Raw genomic sequence first — 17,740 nt, 5'->3', positions numbered from 1 at the left:
CATCAGCCTGGGCCATCCCTACCCTGCTCTGCACCCCCCTGGCGACCGTCCAATGCCACATTCACTGTCCACTCCGTGTTTGCCTAAAAACCTCACATGCAGGTGTTAATAATGCGAATTAATGTGATGAAAAAAATGTAAACAGGGAAATGTTTTAACTCAAAATACCTAAGACTAATCCTAATGGTTTATCCGGCACAGTGGCCGCCACTCTCGCAATGATTTGCAGCTCGGGACGCGGAATCGCCCCCGCGTCCTTGACAAAAAAAACGTGAAGACACGCAAAAACACGCGCAGTCATTTCCCCTCTGAAGACCACTCAGCGATCCCCCCCCCCAGCTCTGCTGCTACTGTACTTGCAAAATAGTGCGCCCTACCGTCGCTATTGCGCATGACTGTACTTCGCAACATGAAGTAGGCCTCCTGTTTTTCTCCCCAACCCCGGAGTCCTCCTGGCCCCCACCGACTCGATGCAACGTTCAAGTAAGCAAAACACGGAGGCTGCCGTCGACCACCGGACAAGGTAAGGGCTTCCTAACGGACACGCAGAGGCGCCGGCGGCCGCCGATTGTGAACAAGCGCGTCCGCGTCGTTGTCGTTATAGTCGGACCGCAGAGAGGAGGCTTCGGGGACGGTGTCCGCGCGCGCGAGCGAGAGCAAGGCCCAGTGACCCACATTCAGAGCTGCTCGTGTGTGTGTGTGTGTGCGCGCGCGAGCGAGTAGGCGAGCGTGCGCGCGTATCCCTGGCCGTATGTGTGTTTACGTGAGAGCTCCTGGACTTCGCGTGCGCGCGTGCGTTTTTGTGTGTGTGTGTGTGTGTGCGTACATACATCTGCCGCGAAAATGTTTCCCTCATCGTTGGTTTTAGGCATTTTTCGGCGACCGACATTTCTGTTTCTGTTGGCTTCTACGAGGACCTTTCCCCGCGCGGGGGTTTCTCGTGACGTTTGAGCACCAACGGTAACGTTTTTGAGAGGTTATTTTGTTCTCAATGTCAGTTGTTGCGTGACAGCTTGAGGCCAGCTTTGCCCGGACAGAGGCTGACATTCCTGCCGTTTATTACACGAACGTGACCCGCTCCGCCGTGTGATACCTGTCATATCCGTGTCATGCACGGGGCCGAGCGTGCAGGAAACGGGGTCAGTAGGTGCGTTCAGTCTCTGGGTTAAATGGACCGTCTTCGGTAGCAAGATTAGTTAGCATCTAGCTAGCTATTCGGGTTGCTCTCTTTTCGGTTGTATAACGAACACCTGTGGCCCCAAAAGGTAACGTTGTGTCGAAAATGTGAATGTGCATATTTGAAAGCCAATGGCTGTTTTGGTCGGGCGCAATACTTGGACCGTGTCGCTGATATCAGCGTTTATTCACTGACTACTACGGTGTACAGTGGGCAGGGTCGTCCAATGAAGGCGCTCCGGCTAATGAGGCTTCACTTATTGGCCATCAGGAATGCATGGCCGTAGATCGGGCCAGTGCTTTGCCAGGGACGACACGCACAAGATGGTTTAACAAAATGACTAAATCTCACCGCCATCTTCCACCAAAATCAGTGCTACATTTAATCTGGCTGGGCGATAATGTTATTCATAGATATGTGGCCGTGTAGTGTCATATATTAGAGCGGAATGCTCTTATGAGAATCATTAGGTCACAATGGTGGTTTGGTGTCAGATCTGTGTGGGCTCTGTTTGACAAGTTTGCAAACTGACTCTCAGTCTCAGAAATTATTGTTTGCTTAATTGACACATTTGGTGCATTTTTGATGATCTTGATATTCATGTTGTTGACTGTTGGTCGGCCCTTTGAAAGCGACACTTTGGAATTACCGAAAGGTGACAGGCATTTTCCACTAGTAATTCATTGGATCCAGCTTCTAATTTGGGTAGCTTACCTCTGTTTTATATCACTGCAAACTGACTATATTTGGCTTCTGGACTATAGGTCAGACCCCATCTTGACCTTGAGGTTCAGGAATTAGTGACAACTAGTTTAAACTTTTTAATGACAAAATCATTTATGGATTTATCAAAAGAATAATTGGCCTATTAAAGGATAATGAACATATTTATCATTTGCAGACATAATCTTGGCAGTTTGAATATTTCTTAAGTTTTTCAACTGCCATTCGGCTATACGTTGCCTGGTGGCTAATTTCCTGTTTTGCACCAACGACCATTTTCTGTCCTTGTGGACTCTAGAATTTGCATGCATGGTAAACAGTGAATACCGCCCCCTGGTATGTTTGTCAATGAGTGTTGGTTCTTTATGTTGCAGGACAGGTGTGGCTCACTCGTGAAGATTTGTCAGTGCCTGGCCGGACCGGATCTGAAGATAGTTAGTTAGCAGATAGTTCTGCCTGCAAAGAGACATTTCAGAAAGTGAGTTGAAAGTAACTGTTTGGCCACATTTTTCATAACTGGGTCACTGTGCTTCTACAACACTCATAATGTAAGCACAATAATTGATTTATACCAGGGTTTCCTTGCTGCACTGGTGTTTTACGACTTTGTGCTGCAATAAATGGAATTTCCAGCCCCACTGACGGTCTTGATGCATAAAATTAGCTTACTTTGTTTTTTATTTGTTTATTAGTGAGCTGTTTAGAAAGTCAGATAGTATTCATTCTGCAGGGTCCAATTTAACACATGCTCAATGACATTGGTGAATTGGTTAAAAAAACACTTTTTAAGCAAAAAGAAAAGCTACCCTTAAATTGACCTACTGACCCCTTTTTTCTCTTCTCCTGCAGGTAGGGTTGATGACAATGTTGTTTCCGTGGTCTGTTGTCCTCTCGTGACCCCCAAATGACCCCAACGGACGTTTTAGAGTCAGCTTTGACCCCAAACCCTTTCTACGACACTTGAGAAAAGAAATAAACTGACCACGTGCATAAGCTGCATTAGGGTGAGAAGTGCATTAACACACACACACACATTTTTTGTCAACATGTTGCAACATAGACTACATATATGGTCTGTTGTGTATTAATGAACAAAATAACGTACTATAGAAAGACAGATATCTGAACTCCATGGATCTTTCAAAAAACGGAACATCCTTGTTTTTGCTTTTTTCAGAAATTATCCAGTTGCCCAAACAGTCAATCGTATTTTCAGTCCACTGAATTGCAAGATAGGTAAACCATACAAAACTCAAACTAAACTAATTTAAAAATGTTGTTTTCTGTCTCTTCAGTTGGTCTTCCAAATGCCTACCTCACGCCTAAAGAGCAAATCACTGCAGCCACAGCCCTGATCAGCAGCCACCATGACATCAAGCATAGGGTATACTGCAATGCACACAATATATATAAATGTATTACTAATGACATTCATGCACACTCTACATACAAAATGCATTCAGGTATAAAGCTTAAAAAACAAAACATTAAACCCATTATGGTGTCAATGTAAATTCCTGACATGTTTCTAATTAATTATGATTATAATAATAACGATGAATGAACTAAATTGCATCTTGGGGCCGGTTCACCCCTCCCACACCGCTGAACCGGACCAAGCCCCCCAAGGTTGTGACTCTACCAAAGCACTCCCATCCATTCTGTTGTATTTTCCTCTGCAGTAAGTGTCTCTAGGACACATTGTGCGGTAGTAATACATCAGAAAATGTGGCGTCACAATAAAAGAAAACCTGAAGATATTAAATAACGGCTCCAGATATCAGCCAGATGTCAGTCAGTGAAAATGAAAGTATTTGTCTTGACCCATATTGATTGAAATGTTGGCAATAACACACCCTGTTGCACTAATGCACTTGTAGTCTTGGCCAGCACAACACATTTCTCTCTCTTACTGCCCCCTCTCTCTTACTCTCTCTTTTTTTTGTGACCCAAAAATAGACTTGCTCCTGGCATGTAGGAATCCTCTCATTAACCAGCATCCGTCATTCGCTATTATTAACAATACAGATCTGCTTTCAAGCTGCCAACAAACACGCTCACACAGGGAACAAAACAAAATATGAAATATGTTTTTTTCTGCTTCTGTAGGGATGATTGTAGCATCTTTGATGGGTTGATGGAAGAAGATGAAAAGGACAAAGCAAAACGGTAAGTATGCTATACGGATGAAGACGCTAGTGTGATGAAAAAGCATCATGAACATGTAAAGAATTGTTTCTTGACCAGACCTAGGACACATTTGAAGTTCAAACTGACAAACAGCAGCTGTCTTAACTTGAAACATTGTAGGGTCACATGACTAAAGGTTACGCCTGCCTATTTTCAAGATCCTTGTGGTTTTTCTGTATGTCAAAATATCAAATCTGGGGATAAACTAAAACCCAAATTCTCCCGGAAGGTTTGTGGCATTAGCGTTAAGAAAATTGATAGCTGTAAGGTTTTATTTCAGGGTGTCCCGAAACAAGTCGGAGAAGAAACGGAGAGACCAGTTCAATGTCCTCATCAAAGAACTCGGCACGATGTTGCCGGGCAACACCAGGAAGATGGACAAGTCCACCATCCTGCAGAAGAGCATTGACTTCCTGTGCAAACACAAAGGTCAGGACAAAGGTGTTGTGACGCGTTGTGTTCTCTATTTCGTTGTTCTTTTTCACACTGTTTACAGTCCCTCTCTATGTCACATTTTATGAGGCAAGTGAAAATAACGTTTTTTGACTGTTAACTTTTTGACTGTTTCATGTGTTATGAAGAATAATAATTCAATGTGTTATGAATAATAAATGTGCCCTACTTTAAGGATTAGCTGATAGCAACTCCAGCCTCTACTGGGATGCCCCTCACAGTCATTATTACTGTGATTTCTTTATGTTAAAATACGTGATTACTAGGCATGCGTTACTACTTTGTTTTAATCCTAGCTCTTATCATTGCTGTGTGCATGATAATTAACTTGGCTGCCACTTCACCATTGCACTGTGTTATCTCTTGCTCTGTTTAAGGGCCTTGTTTTCACTCTGAGCCCTTTGCTATCAGCCCCCTTTAGTACAGTGTGCTTTCTGTTTGTATTGTCTCTTTGAAAAACAGGATTTTTTTCTTTTTTAAATGTCAATTTGCCTTTCCTCTCCTCTACCAGAGATTGCAGCCCAGTCGGAGTCGAGTGAGATCAGGCAGGACTGGAAGCCTCCGTTTCTTAGCAATGAGGAGTTCACCCAGCTCATGCTGGAGGTCAGACACCACACTTGTTGTGCTGTAATGTTGTTCGTAGGGTGTTATATCCATTGTCATTTTTACTCTCGTGGTAGTTTTTTCTCAGGCTCTGTGAAAATGGAAGCGAATGCCTTACACTTGCATTCTCTCTTATGGCCAACAGAGGGCGACTCCTCTGGTTGCAACAAGATGTCTGATCACATAGAAGTCTATGAAAAAAGAAATACTCTACATCTCTCTTGATTTATTACCTTTATTAACATTAGTCTATGGTCTCAATCTTTAGTGTTAAGTCTTCTTCATTACATAAATCGTGGTCAATTTAAAGACTTTAAACTTTTCGGTTGCCTAAACGTTTCTTATTCAGAGTTCAATTGTACTTTGCTCCAAACTCTTGTGGCAACTCTGGTTGCACAAAACCAAGAGGGCTTCAGCCAAAATGCCAAACTAGACACTTCAGTCTAACCAAACCAATTGGTGACCCATTGCATTATATTTCTAAAAGTAAAAAGGCCGCGGTTTTAATTCAAAGTATTATGGCATTGCTTTGCTTTTGTTGATATTAATCAATAGAGAGAGATTGAGGACAGAATTTTACCTGATCTTGTCTTACATTTTCAGGCTCTCGACGGGTTCTTTTTAGCAATAATGACTGATGGCAACATCCTCTATGTCTCCGAGAGTGTCACCTCACTACTTGAACACTTACCGGTGAGTAACTCTTGTTCTTTTGTCTATCTGCATTGTATCAGTCATCCACTGTATGGTGGAACAAGCTTGGAATTGTGTAGTTTAGATCAGACATCGTAGGATGACCTAGGTGTGTCTGTGTGGAAAAGCTTGTTCTCATGTGTGTGTCGTGTTCCCCAGACTGACTTGGTGGACCAGAACCTGCTAAACTTCCTGCCACTTGGGGAACACTCTGAGGTGTACAAGGCTCTGTCCACACACCCCACCGACCACGAGAACCTTAGCTCCGACTACCTGAAGAGTCAGTAACACCCCGAGCCACTTTACACAACACATGCTGCTGGTTTTCAACATTTTCCAGTGATACTGTGCTGTTTTTGTTCTAGTGTTAATTGGGCAATATCTTCAAATGTGTGTTTGGGCTTTAGCATCTATAGAAGATAAAATAAAATTAGAAACTAGAAATCCATTCTCAGCCATCCGATCATATTAAATTGTTCAAATAAACTGAAAATGATGTAAAACGTTGTATCTAATTTTGTTTAGCACAAAATCTTTTCAGATCTGAGAAGCTTAAGAAAGAGATAATTAAAAAAAATAAGTCATGTCAAAAAATGGCTTATATTTTAAATTAGATTTTGTCTTGATCTTCTTATAGCCCCATGACACATTTTAAAACAATTTTGACCAATATAATTTATATAAACATACTATTGTCTTGTCTACATTTATTTTTTACAATTTATCTTTGGACCTTACTGTATTATTGTCTCTTTTCAGCTAAGAACCACATGGAGTTCTGCTGCCATATGCTTCGAGGGACCATCGACCCCAAAGAACCGCCTGTCTACGAGTATGTAAAGTTCATCGGCAACTTCAAATCCCTCAACAACGGTATGTCCCTCGAATAGCTTTCAGCTCAGCAACATTGGTGTAAAGCTGGTTTGACTGAGGGACTGAACGACCTTTCCAACCCGCTGCATGCTGAGCAGTTCCCAACGCCGGGAGGAATGGTCTAGCTGGGGTGTTACAGCGGTCACTACAGCCTGCGTTTGATGACCAAGTGTGCTTCGTAGCCACTGTTCGGCTGGCCAAACCTCAGTTTATCAAGGTGGAAGCCCACACACACTCACACACACTGGCAAACATAGTTCGCGCTGAGCTGTTAATGCTTCATTTGATCTAACATACCACCTCTCTGCGGTTGTTTTTGTTTCTATATTCACAGGAAATGTGTACAGTGGAGGAGCCCAATGAAGAATTCACCTCTAGGCACAGTCTAGAATGGAAGTTCCTCTTCTTAGACCATAGGTAACACCCCCCCGCCCCTCGTACCCCCCCCCCTTCTATTAGTACTTAATTTATGCAAAACCCAACTTTTGCAATTACATAACAGTAATGTCTTGTCAATATGTACTTTTGAGCACCAGGTTTTATCCTCCTTGCGTACACTTCACTGAAAGCTAACAGTTGATCCTTTTGAGCTTTGTGAGGCCGACCTTTTGTTTATTCGATTTTGATAAGGATGCCATTTGTACTTCTCAGAGCTCCACCAATCATAGGATACCTGCCTTTTGAGGTCCTGGGAACATCAGGGTACGACTATTACCATGTGGACGACCTGGAGACACTAGCCAAGTGCCACGAACACTGTGAGGGCTCACATTGGCACACAGTCATTTTGCGCGGTGAAAGGTTTGCTGCATCTAACCCCTTATCTGTCTCCTGCTCAGTGATGCAGTACGGCAAAGGGAAGTCTTGTTACTATCGTTTCCTGACTAAAGGTCAACAGTGGATCTGGCTTCAGACGCACTACTACATCACCTATCACCAGTGGAACTCTCGACCCGAGTTTATTGTCTGTTCACATACAGTAGTCAGGTACTGCTCTGGTCATCAGACGTTTACAAACCTTTTTGTCAAAAGTCTGCTAAAACAAACAGCTCCTGGTATGCACAATTCTATATACTAAACATTTCTTATTGTTTTGTCTACAATGCAGCTATGCAGAGGTGAGGGCAGAGCAGCGCCGAGAGCTGGGCATTGAGGAGTCTAACCCGGAAGTAAATGCGAATAAGGTGATCTATGTTCATCAATGCACAGGTCTAATAATGAAGGGTATTGCACTATATATCAACTATGGAGGAGAAATGAGGAAGAAAAAAAGTATTTTGTGGTTGCATCTGTAGATGTGTCGTTAAAGCATGAGAAAGACAATTAAAGTATTATCTAAATATTATATCAACGGTCTCACAAAATGAATCCAAAAAGCTTCTTTCTCTTGTAAACTGTACTGATACAACAAGAAGCCGAATGTGCTGTTCAATACCTTCTGTCAGTGAGACGCTTCTTTCTGCCCATTGATATTTCTCACACTTCAAATCTCCGACACACATATCTGCCGTTCACTTATTTTGTCTTAGTCTTTTTGGTGAGTGATTACATCAAGAGGAGAAAAAACAAATGATCAAAAATCATATCTTCTTTTTAAGAATTCAATAAATGGATAGACCATGAGGATTATGGTAATGGAGCGCTCTGATTGGTTGGCCTCTTGCATCGCGGCTTGGACCTTTCTCGAGAACCACTCATCCAAAGAACTTCATAGCCGGCTGTTTTCCTCGACTCTCAAGAAATACGCCCACAAAGTGCGAAGACATTCGCAGCAAATAATACTGAAAGAGAGACGAGAGAGGCGGCGGGCGGGCGAACGCAGGCGTGAATAAAGAGAGGGAGCGGCGCTAGCGAGAACAAAGCCAGCACAAATAAAACACACCCACACCACCGCACAAGCCTGCAGGAAGGTCCTGCTTTGCCGGAATTGGAATGTGTGTGTGTGTGGTTGTGATTTTGTGTGTATGTGGTTGTGGTTGTGTATGTGTGTGTGGGGCTCAGTCAAACGGACACGTACAGCGATGCAACATTATTTGTTGTATTTGTTTAGGGAAATTCTGAAATCCTCTGATGGATTACCTTCTAGGGTCACGACTCTGGCTCGGAGTCCCAGCTGAATACGTCCAGCCTGAAGGAGGCCTTGGAGCGCTTCGACCGCAGCCGGACGCACTCAACATCCTCCCAGAGTTCTTGCAAGTCCTCATCGCACGTGTCCGACAACACGTGCACATGTGAGCACGCACACAAACAAACACACGAGTTGCATGCGCATGTACAGTGTCGGTCAGTTCCGACCTGACGCGACACGCTACACACAGTCTGTGGCGCGTGGGTTGTAGAATTTATTGGCTTGTGAGGGCAGTGATACGAGGTTGTCATCAGAGTACAACTACACTCAACCAATGATTGTGTCTTTTCGACAGCCTCCAAACTACACATGGACACGGCCACACCTCCTCGGCAGTCCCTGGCCTCCAACATGGAGATGACATCACAGCGTCGCTCATCCATCAGCAGCCAGGTGAGACCACACTCAACACACAGTTCTTGGACTTCTTCTTTTCAACGATACTGATTTTTGTGACCACGGTTAAGCAAATCAAGATGGAATTTAATTCTTTCAATGACGTTGTATATTGCAGTTTGGTTAAGAAAAATTCAATAAAACAGATTTTCTTTTCCAGTCTATGAGCTCTCAGACCACAGGACAGAGTGTGGCTCCAGGTATGATCACTCATCAGCAACAACAGCAACAACAACAACAACAACAGCAGCAGCAACAACAACAACAACAACAGCAGCAACAACAACAACAACAACCACCACCACAACAACAACAGCCCCCACAGCAGCTACAGGCAAACGTACAGGTGAGAACGGGGTCTGCTGTGTAGCAGAACTCAAAGCCAAATATTCCATGGTCCCACATTCTCAAAGCGTCATTCTTCACCATATTCTGTCCAGGCCGATGATGAATCACATCATTCATAAAAATAATCGAGTAAAAGAAAGGCAGTGCATTGGCAACTATCTGACGATATGATTTGTGTCATGGTACAGGCATTACGTCCCATATATAATTTTCTTTTTTTTTACTAATACAGTGGCATTTTCATCTGGGTTATATTTATCTTTTTATGAAATCAGCATTTTCATTAATCACAGTCTTTGTAACATCCAACATCATCGCAGTATTTATCATGCAATGTGAGTCAGTCAGCAAATCCTTGCATTTAACTAGTAATTAGGAATCCAAAGAGTTTTTCAGAATCGATACAGCTGAACGATACTCGTAGATATTTTCTGAAACCCTCATAGGAAATAACTATTTGCCAGTGTTGAATGGAATGAGCATTTTTCACATGAGTGGCTTCTCCTGTCTCTCTCCACCCACAGCCAGTGATGGAGTTCTCAGCGCAGGTGAACGCCATGCAGCACCTGAAGGACCAGCTGGAACATCGGACGAGACTGATCCAAGCCAACATCCAGCGGCAGCAGGACGAGCTGAGACACATACAGGACCAGCTGCAGAGAGTCCAGGGGCAGGGCATCCAGGTAGGGTGTACACACACACATACACACACACACATTTCAAATAGTGAGATAGGGCCGTGCAGTGATATTATGACTCTTTTAGCGATGCTACGTCATCTTATGACCAATGTGCTTATGATTACAATTTTTTGTTCACACAGTGCACACAGTGTATTTTACTTTAAGATTTAGACAACAAGATTTTCTCTCAAAGTGCACGACTTTTACAAAGTTGATGAGTAATCTTCTTCTATAATCCTGATCTTGGTACTTGACAAAATAATCATGATTTTTAGCTTTATCTTAATTTAGCCACCATCATTTTTTATTTCTCCCCCCTTTTTTATTTGATTTACAGGCGTTATATTTCAATTGAGTTTACTCACCAGTTGGATTTTGCTGTGCTTTAACCTTTTACAGCAAAAGAAAACAGCACAGTTTCCATATTACTGAAAGGGGTTACATTTGAATCCACAAACCTTCACATGCTTACCTTTGTGAAAAGCAGTTTTAGTCCTGTTTCCAATTTTAGACAGGTGGTTATTTGAACAAAGTTGCACAAATCCTCCCCTTCTTTTTAATAAGATCAGTAGATGCCGTGCGCTAGGTCTTTTCTCGTTGCGTTCCAACTGGCTGTTCCTGACCTAGATCGGAGCAAGAGTTGTGCATTATGTATTATTAATTTTGGTCTATTCAGAGGACAGCTTTATTTTTCTGGCGTGCACCCTATAAAGGCAATTTACTCACATTGAATTATTGTATTCAGCTCCAATAATAATACGCACAGATAAGGCAAATAAAAGCTCAGATATAAGACCCCCCCCGCCCCCCACACACACACACACACACACACACACACACTGTATTCTGATAAGTGTTTCCATGCCAACAGATGTTGCTGCAGCAGCAAGGAGGAGCGATGAACGTGCAGCTATCCCAGGTGGGCTCGGTCCAACCCACACCTGCTTTGACCAGTCCGCTCCAGCAAACGGCAATTAACCCCGTCCATTCAGGAACTCAGCAGCTCACCATCCAGCAGCAGGCTCCGCCCCCTCAGCAGAACCTACAGCAGCAGCAGACCAACACTCTCGCACAGGTAGGACACAACTATCAACAAAAAGGTTTGTTCTTTTGATCTCAGACAAAACCCCCTAACCCTAACCCAAAAAAGTATGTTTAACGGGAATCTGGTGCACAATATTTGAGATCCTGTGAGAACACTGGGCTTGTGTGAACCTTTTTTTAATATTAATTGGTCATGTAGAGGATTTGGATAAAGGACACAAAGACATCCCTGTTGCAGTGTACATCTCATCCAGAAGACTTTAAGAGCAACACGTTACTGTTAGTGTTGGACCTCACAGGAAATACACATTAATGTTAGAAACGCCCTCCATGAGCAAAGTTGATCCAAGTTATCTTGTCACATTCATTTCAAACAACCAGGGCAATAAAATCATTCTGCCTTTTTTTGTATATAATTTCTACACACACATATACTGTATATACACACTATACCTTTTATGGAAGGTGAATGAAAACAGGGTTTGAGAATATCCTCAAGTTTATTTTCTGTTTTCTTGTATAGTTTAAGGTTTATGACCTGACTTTTTGGTATGTTCAAATCAAGGCAGACTAAAATGGAATTTGTATCATGCCCTTCCCTCCTCCCCCACATCACCACTCTTTAGCCCCAGCGTCAGCCCCAGCAAGCCCCTCAGCCACAGCCCGCGCCCCAGGGCCCAGTATCCGCTCCGCTGTACAACACCATGATGATTTCCCAGCCAGGGCAGCCCAACTTGCTGCAGATCAGCACCAGCCTGCCGCAGACCAACCCGCAGCAAGGCACCGCAGTGGCCACCTTCACGCAGGATCGACAGATCCGGTAGGTAGACGACGACCAAACCTGAAACTCAAACCTCCCCTCACTCTCACTGAACCTAAGGCTCTGCAGACATATGTGTATATGCAGTATACAAAGATTTGTTAGTCTAAATAACTTGTTTGATTTCATTATTCACCCTCTGTAGGTTCCCAGCGGGGCAGCAGCTGGTGACCAAGCTGGTGACGGCGCCGATGGCCTGTGGAGCAGTCATGGTGCCCACCTCCATGTTCATGGGACAGGTGGTCACTGCATACAACCCCTTTGGTGGGCAACAGGTATGAGGCACAGAAGGACTAATTCAACTTTGTCTGATACCAGGAAAACTACTATATCTTACTATACTTTGTATCATGGCTGTCAATAGATAGAAGAATGGACTGGTTATCCTCACATTTTGAAACTCATTAATCGCGATTGAAAGTTTGTTTTTCTTTGGAAGACTAAATCTTATAAATGAACGAATAATCATAAATCTTATAAATGAACGAATAATCACATTGGAAAGCGTTTATTTTGGACATGCTGTTGTTTAATTGTATTTTTTTAAACACAAAACTACACACATTTGATCGTCTTTGAGGCAGTATTTCACCGGGTGGAACATGTTGAACTACCAACTCTTCCTGCTGTCCTCGTTGACTTTGCTCTCAACTTATTCATTTTACAGGTCTGTTTGAAGTGCCAACAGTCTCCCCACATTTAGACAGGACGTTTTCAAACCACAGTCTTTTAGGGACACAGTGGTGGTCCTCTGCAGACTCTGTGCAGTGCAGAGTAACGTTGAAGTTGAGATGGAAGTAGCCTAGCAGCTAACTTTGCATAAGTGGTCCGTTTTGCCACTCGCTCCCCTTCCGTTTAAGATGTGGAGGAGTTCCTCTGCACAGTATGTCGCACCTCTGTTTGCTTTACGTCCAATGCAAAAAGTTCTCTCCATCTTCAGCTACAGTCTCGGTCTTTCCGGTCTAACTGACAGCAGCATGCAGCGAATTCGTTTCGGGGGTCGACACAAAGTTGTAAACAAAGTTACTCTCGCCCACAATAATTGCATAAATAAACGCGTTCATTTTGACAGCTCTACTATACCACTATTTAGGCGCTATGACCAAAAATTCATATCACGGTATTTTGGATTTGATTCTGGTGGTATCACAGTATATCAGGATATTCTTTTTATTGAGTAAAGACATTCATTCATTGAATAGCTGGACAACGTTTGCAATAAATTGTTTTCTGATCTAACGTACGTTGTTTTTTACAAAACCAAAAGACCTCCAAACAGCTCACTTCTCCTGTCGTTGTGTTGGTGCATCTTTTTGGGCGATCTGTGCCCAGCATGCAGTTCAACGTGTGTTACAGATTGTTTGTGTGTAGCAAACCGTTGCGTTGTGGTGTTTTACCCAGTTAAAAAACATTAGTTGTGGGTTATTCATTGTTGTTATAAAGTTATAACCATGACTCATCCTCGATACACATTAGACGAATAGCTCCAATCGCTAAGCACTCGTTGATCATATTTTACTGCCTGCCAAAGAGCTAAAACGGCCGTTACAGCCATGCACCAGTATACCAGTACTACTATTTATATACCATTATAGTCCATTGGGGTGGCCGTCTGTGAGGCACACATACTCAGTGCTGTGAGAGCCATGGAGGTGGTGGGGAGAAAATGGCCTTTTCTCACCTTTATGAATGACTTTATGGGAGAAATGTTTTGTAATTGATGCCGATATTATGCAAGGACATCAATGTAATGTCTTCAAGAAGACAGCAATATTTACACTCTAGGTCAGTAAATATTGTAGCGTCAATATAACCAATATAAATTGTATTAATTTCACAGTAGACCCCATCCCTCTTCATTTGTCTGTCAAGTCCAAACCCATCTGGAAGAGTGGGCTCCGTAGAGTGCATTGAAAGTGATCATGAGTAGAGGTGATGCTATTTAAACCAAATCCGAGGGATTTCCAAACTACATTCCCCATATGATTTGCTGATATGACAGCGTCCCATTGTTGGTCTGTGTAAACTATATTTTTATGTATATTCAGCAGGGAGGTCAAACCCAGACTCTGACATTGCAACCAGCCCAACCGCCCCAAGGTCAACCGGATGGCCAAAACCAAACCACTGTAGTGGCTGCGGGTGGCCAGCAGGGGCAGCAGCAGCAACAGCAGTTCCTCCAGGTATCAGTAGAGAGCAGCAAATATTTTTTATTTAAACAGACAAAATACAATATATGTCTTGTATTGGTATGCAGTGTTTTTGTGTTTATCGTGCAATGAGTCACATAATTCACTGAATCAACTCATTAAAACATTTTTTTTAAAGGACTAAAGAACTGCTTCCATTTTTAATGCTCCTGCACTGTATTTCTGTCAGGGCACTCATCTTCTCCATAGCAACCAGTCTACCCAACTTATTCTGCAGGCAGCTTTCCCACTCCAACAACAGGGCACATTCACACAGGCATCACAGCAGCAGGCACAGCAGCAGCAGCAGCAACAACAACAACAACAACAACAACAACAGCAGCAGCAGCAAAGGCAACAACAACAGCAGCAGCAGCAGCACCACCAGTCTCACCACCAGAGGCACCAGCAGCAGCTGAAACCTCAGCCGCAGAAACAGCAGAAAGCCCCGTCGTCGCACAGGACTGACAGCGTTAGCAGCCAACCACAGTAAGGCCCTGATTGGTTAGAGACACTGGGACTTTTAAGGAATTGCTGCGTACGTCTGTTTTTGGTCACCAGGCCGTCACAAACATTCTTGCCCTCTCCACCCATATGCACACATATACATACACAAAACCATTGCTCTCCCTTCCTCCATCTGAACGAACGGAATCATAGGAAAGAGGAAAGCCTGTGATTCTACAAGGAACTCGATTGTCACCGTGGCAACAGGATGGATTAAAGTTCTCTTTTTCCTTTATCAGAGGTTGAGCTGCAAGGGAGCTTCAGTCTCTGTGGAAAAACAAGTAACAACAGACCTTTTTTTGTGTTTTTTCGAAGGTGTGTCAAAGTCTGACCATGTACAGATTTACTGTATGATACAAAAAAGAAAACTTGTAAATATCCAATATAGCCCATAACAGGAAACAGAAATGTAGTATTTTATATGATTGCATGGAAAGAATAACTGTAAGCTTTTATTAGTCGCTTTTGAGAAATGAATTTTTACTTTGTTCAAGTGTTTTCTGGTCAAAGATGGAGTGATAATTTGCTCTTTCCGTCTCCCCACTCCCACCTTCCAAAAAAAAAAAAACAATAACAGTCCAGATAAGGCTTTAAAGTTCTGTCGGTTTGGTTGGGCTGGGGTTTTCTTGTGGAAGTCGTGTTTTAGAACAGTGTGTCTGAGACAAAAATGGCTCTTTTTAACTTTGTAAAAAATTTAAAGTTTGGCAAGAAAGCAGATCACAGTTTAACTGAATTCTTTGCAGAATGATCACTGTACGTATAACGGGTTTAGTGATTCCAAGTGCCAATAACATAGTTGATTATCTTTTTCTTTTGTTTAACTTCAAGCAGACTATTACAAAGGCGTATATATATATTTTCCCACAAGATATTACCCCTATTAAAGTTAACGCGTGTGTATATAGTAGGGATTATTTTTTAACAGTCAGAGAGCCCTATAAGTAACAAACAGTATATCCTCAACCTCCTGAAACTTTAGCACTTGATGTGGTTGTGTACAGTAAATCACTGTCGAGATCTAGTTGTTTGTAATCCGTGGTGTGATTCTGTGAGCTAGCGTGTTTTTGGGAATACAATCTTTGTGTGCATGAGTGTGCATGAGAGTGTCTGTGGTTGGTGTGTGTGTGTGTGTGTGTGCGCGCGCGCGCGCTTTTCCCTTGTGTCTTACAATAATTGACTTAGTAAGGGTTTGAAGTTGCTGGATGGTACTTGTATCCTCAGGAATGTGGAATGTTTTTTTTGCTTCTGCCTCTGTCTGGAACCGGACCGAGAAGGATTAGACAGTGATGCAACGAAGACCGGAGGAAAAGGGGGTGAAGGGGTGGTGACTCAAACCAAATCTGACCCAGATATTTTAGAGCCTTCCTGTCCTTTTGTAAAGCAAGAAATATATAGAAAAGAATATTTTTCCAGCTATTCCCCTAGATTGGTATAGTAAGGCTTCATCAGACCAGCGAACCGGCTCACTGTCTCACGGTCTTTTTGTATTATCAGTGTTTTTAATCCTTCTATCTCTTCCTAGGCCTCAGAAACCCTCATGCAGTTCAGTTATCTTGTCTCTGGTCAAAACCAGGGCTGGGCCCACATCCATCTCCAATGGAGTTGGTGGAAATGGGCTCAGCTCCTCTACTACAGTCGTAAGCCATATCAAACAGAAAAGCCTTGGAATCGGAGGAAGAGTAATGATTGGAGAAGGAGCATTTAAAATGTGTTGTTTTGTCTCGAGTGTAGTTAAGACTGCGTGTTTGTGTGGTAAATATATAAATATATAGCCTCTCCTACTATTTGTATCTCTCCGGGGGAGGGGGGCAGTATTGGTGATTTCCCTGGCGATAGCCAATCAGTTCTTGCGTTGCAGTATAAAGAAAATAATACTATTCAAGAAACTTCCTCTCCGGTAGGGCTCAGTATTCTGCAAGCCTGTGTGTGGGACAGCTCAACTTGAATACATGTTTGTCCGTGTGTGTGTGCGTGTGTGTGCGTGTGTGCGTGTGCGTGTGCGTGTGTGTGTGTGTGAGAGACAGACAGAGAGGGTGTTTGTGTGCATGATTACTGTCACTGTAATATTTTCATATGGAAACAGATGTGTGACTGAAAAAAGAAAGGATGTGGGGCATTGGTCACCCTTCAGGCTCTAAAGGAGACGGGCAGTGCTGTTGTTTTATGATGGCAGAATGCTCAGAAAAGACTTATCACGACAACTACTACTCAAGCTGTAACATCTCTGAGATGCATTTTTCCGTTAGGTTGGCGATTTGTGCTTCGAAGTGGGGACACTGCTCTCATTGACTTTGTCCACATATGAGGAATAAAAGACCGGATTTACAGAGAGAGTCCTAGAGTCTGAAACCAGATCTTCCACTTATCACATAACAAATGTAGATCCTCCATAGACTAGTTTGTGTTTAAGGCGTTACTCTAAAGGGTAATGATGAAATGTCTATAGTTTGTGTCACTGATACCCAGCCCAAAGAATGTAAAGGTGTTTAAAAGAGACAAATGGATGTTGTAACTGTGGCGAACCATTGACAGGCTTTGTGATGAAGGAAACAGAGTTGTTGAAAAGAAAATCTTGTTTTTCACTACAAGGGTCCACACACAAGACGGGAAATCTTATCTACAGGTGTTGTTTAGTAAAAGTACCTCTTCAATGTTTCACCAACTATGACATTTTTGTTTAGGGGGACACTATAGACATACCCCCCCCCCCCCCCCCCCCCCCCTCCAAACCCTTTCCACACAGATACACAAATCACCTCTCCTCTACACAATCTGGTTGTAGTTCTCATATAATTCTCCTAGTCACATACACAAAGCGAAAGAACACCAGTATTCAGTTTATAGTGGTGCTATGCTTACCTGTACTGTATGTATGTATTCCCCTTATTCTGCCCTTGAACTGTGCTCCTTTTT

General features: G+C 42.9%; 1 protein-coding gene across 5 annotated transcripts; it reads left to right on the top strand.

The window, feature by feature from the left end:
- Positions 1-270: 270 nt before the first annotated feature.
- LOC119217783 (circadian locomoter output cycles protein kaput) lies at positions 271-17,734 on the top strand. 5 transcript variants are annotated; one of them, XM_037471689.2, is made up of 24 exons: positions 271-523; positions 2,275-2,378; positions 2,750-2,904; positions 3,196-3,284; positions 4,010-4,069; positions 4,371-4,519; positions 5,055-5,146; positions 5,750-5,839; positions 5,999-6,119; positions 6,599-6,712; positions 6,811-6,929; positions 7,047-7,129; positions 7,364-7,470; positions 7,552-7,699; positions 7,821-7,896; positions 8,799-8,943; positions 9,136-9,233; positions 9,397-9,582; positions 10,109-10,267; positions 11,139-11,342; positions 11,938-12,131; positions 12,277-12,406; positions 14,180-14,314; positions 14,559-17,734. In XM_037471689.2, exons 4-24 carry the CDS (start codon positions 3,268-3,270, stop codon positions 14,811-14,813), a joined length of 2,682 nt encoding a protein of 893 aa, XP_037327586.2. In that variant the 5' UTR covers positions 271-523; positions 2,275-2,378; positions 2,750-2,904; positions 3,196-3,267; the 3' UTR covers positions 14,814-17,734. The 5 variants fall into 5 exon arrangements, with proteins under 5 accessions (XP_037327586.2, XP_037327584.2, XP_037327581.2 ...); XM_037471687.2 differs by having other exon boundaries at positions 272-523; positions 14,183-14,314; positions 14,511-17,734; XM_037471684.2 differs by having other exon boundaries at positions 273-523; positions 14,511-17,734.
- The last annotated feature ends 6 nt before the right edge of the window (positions 17,735-17,740 follow it).

This window comes from Pungitius pungitius, chromosome 9 (assembly GCF_949316345.1).
Source record: "Pungitius pungitius chromosome 9, fPunPun2.1, whole genome shotgun sequence".
NCBI classification, from domain to species: Eukaryota; Metazoa; Chordata; class Actinopteri; order Perciformes; family Gasterosteidae; genus Pungitius; species Pungitius pungitius.
This window is presented reverse-complemented; position numbering and strand designations above follow the sequence as displayed.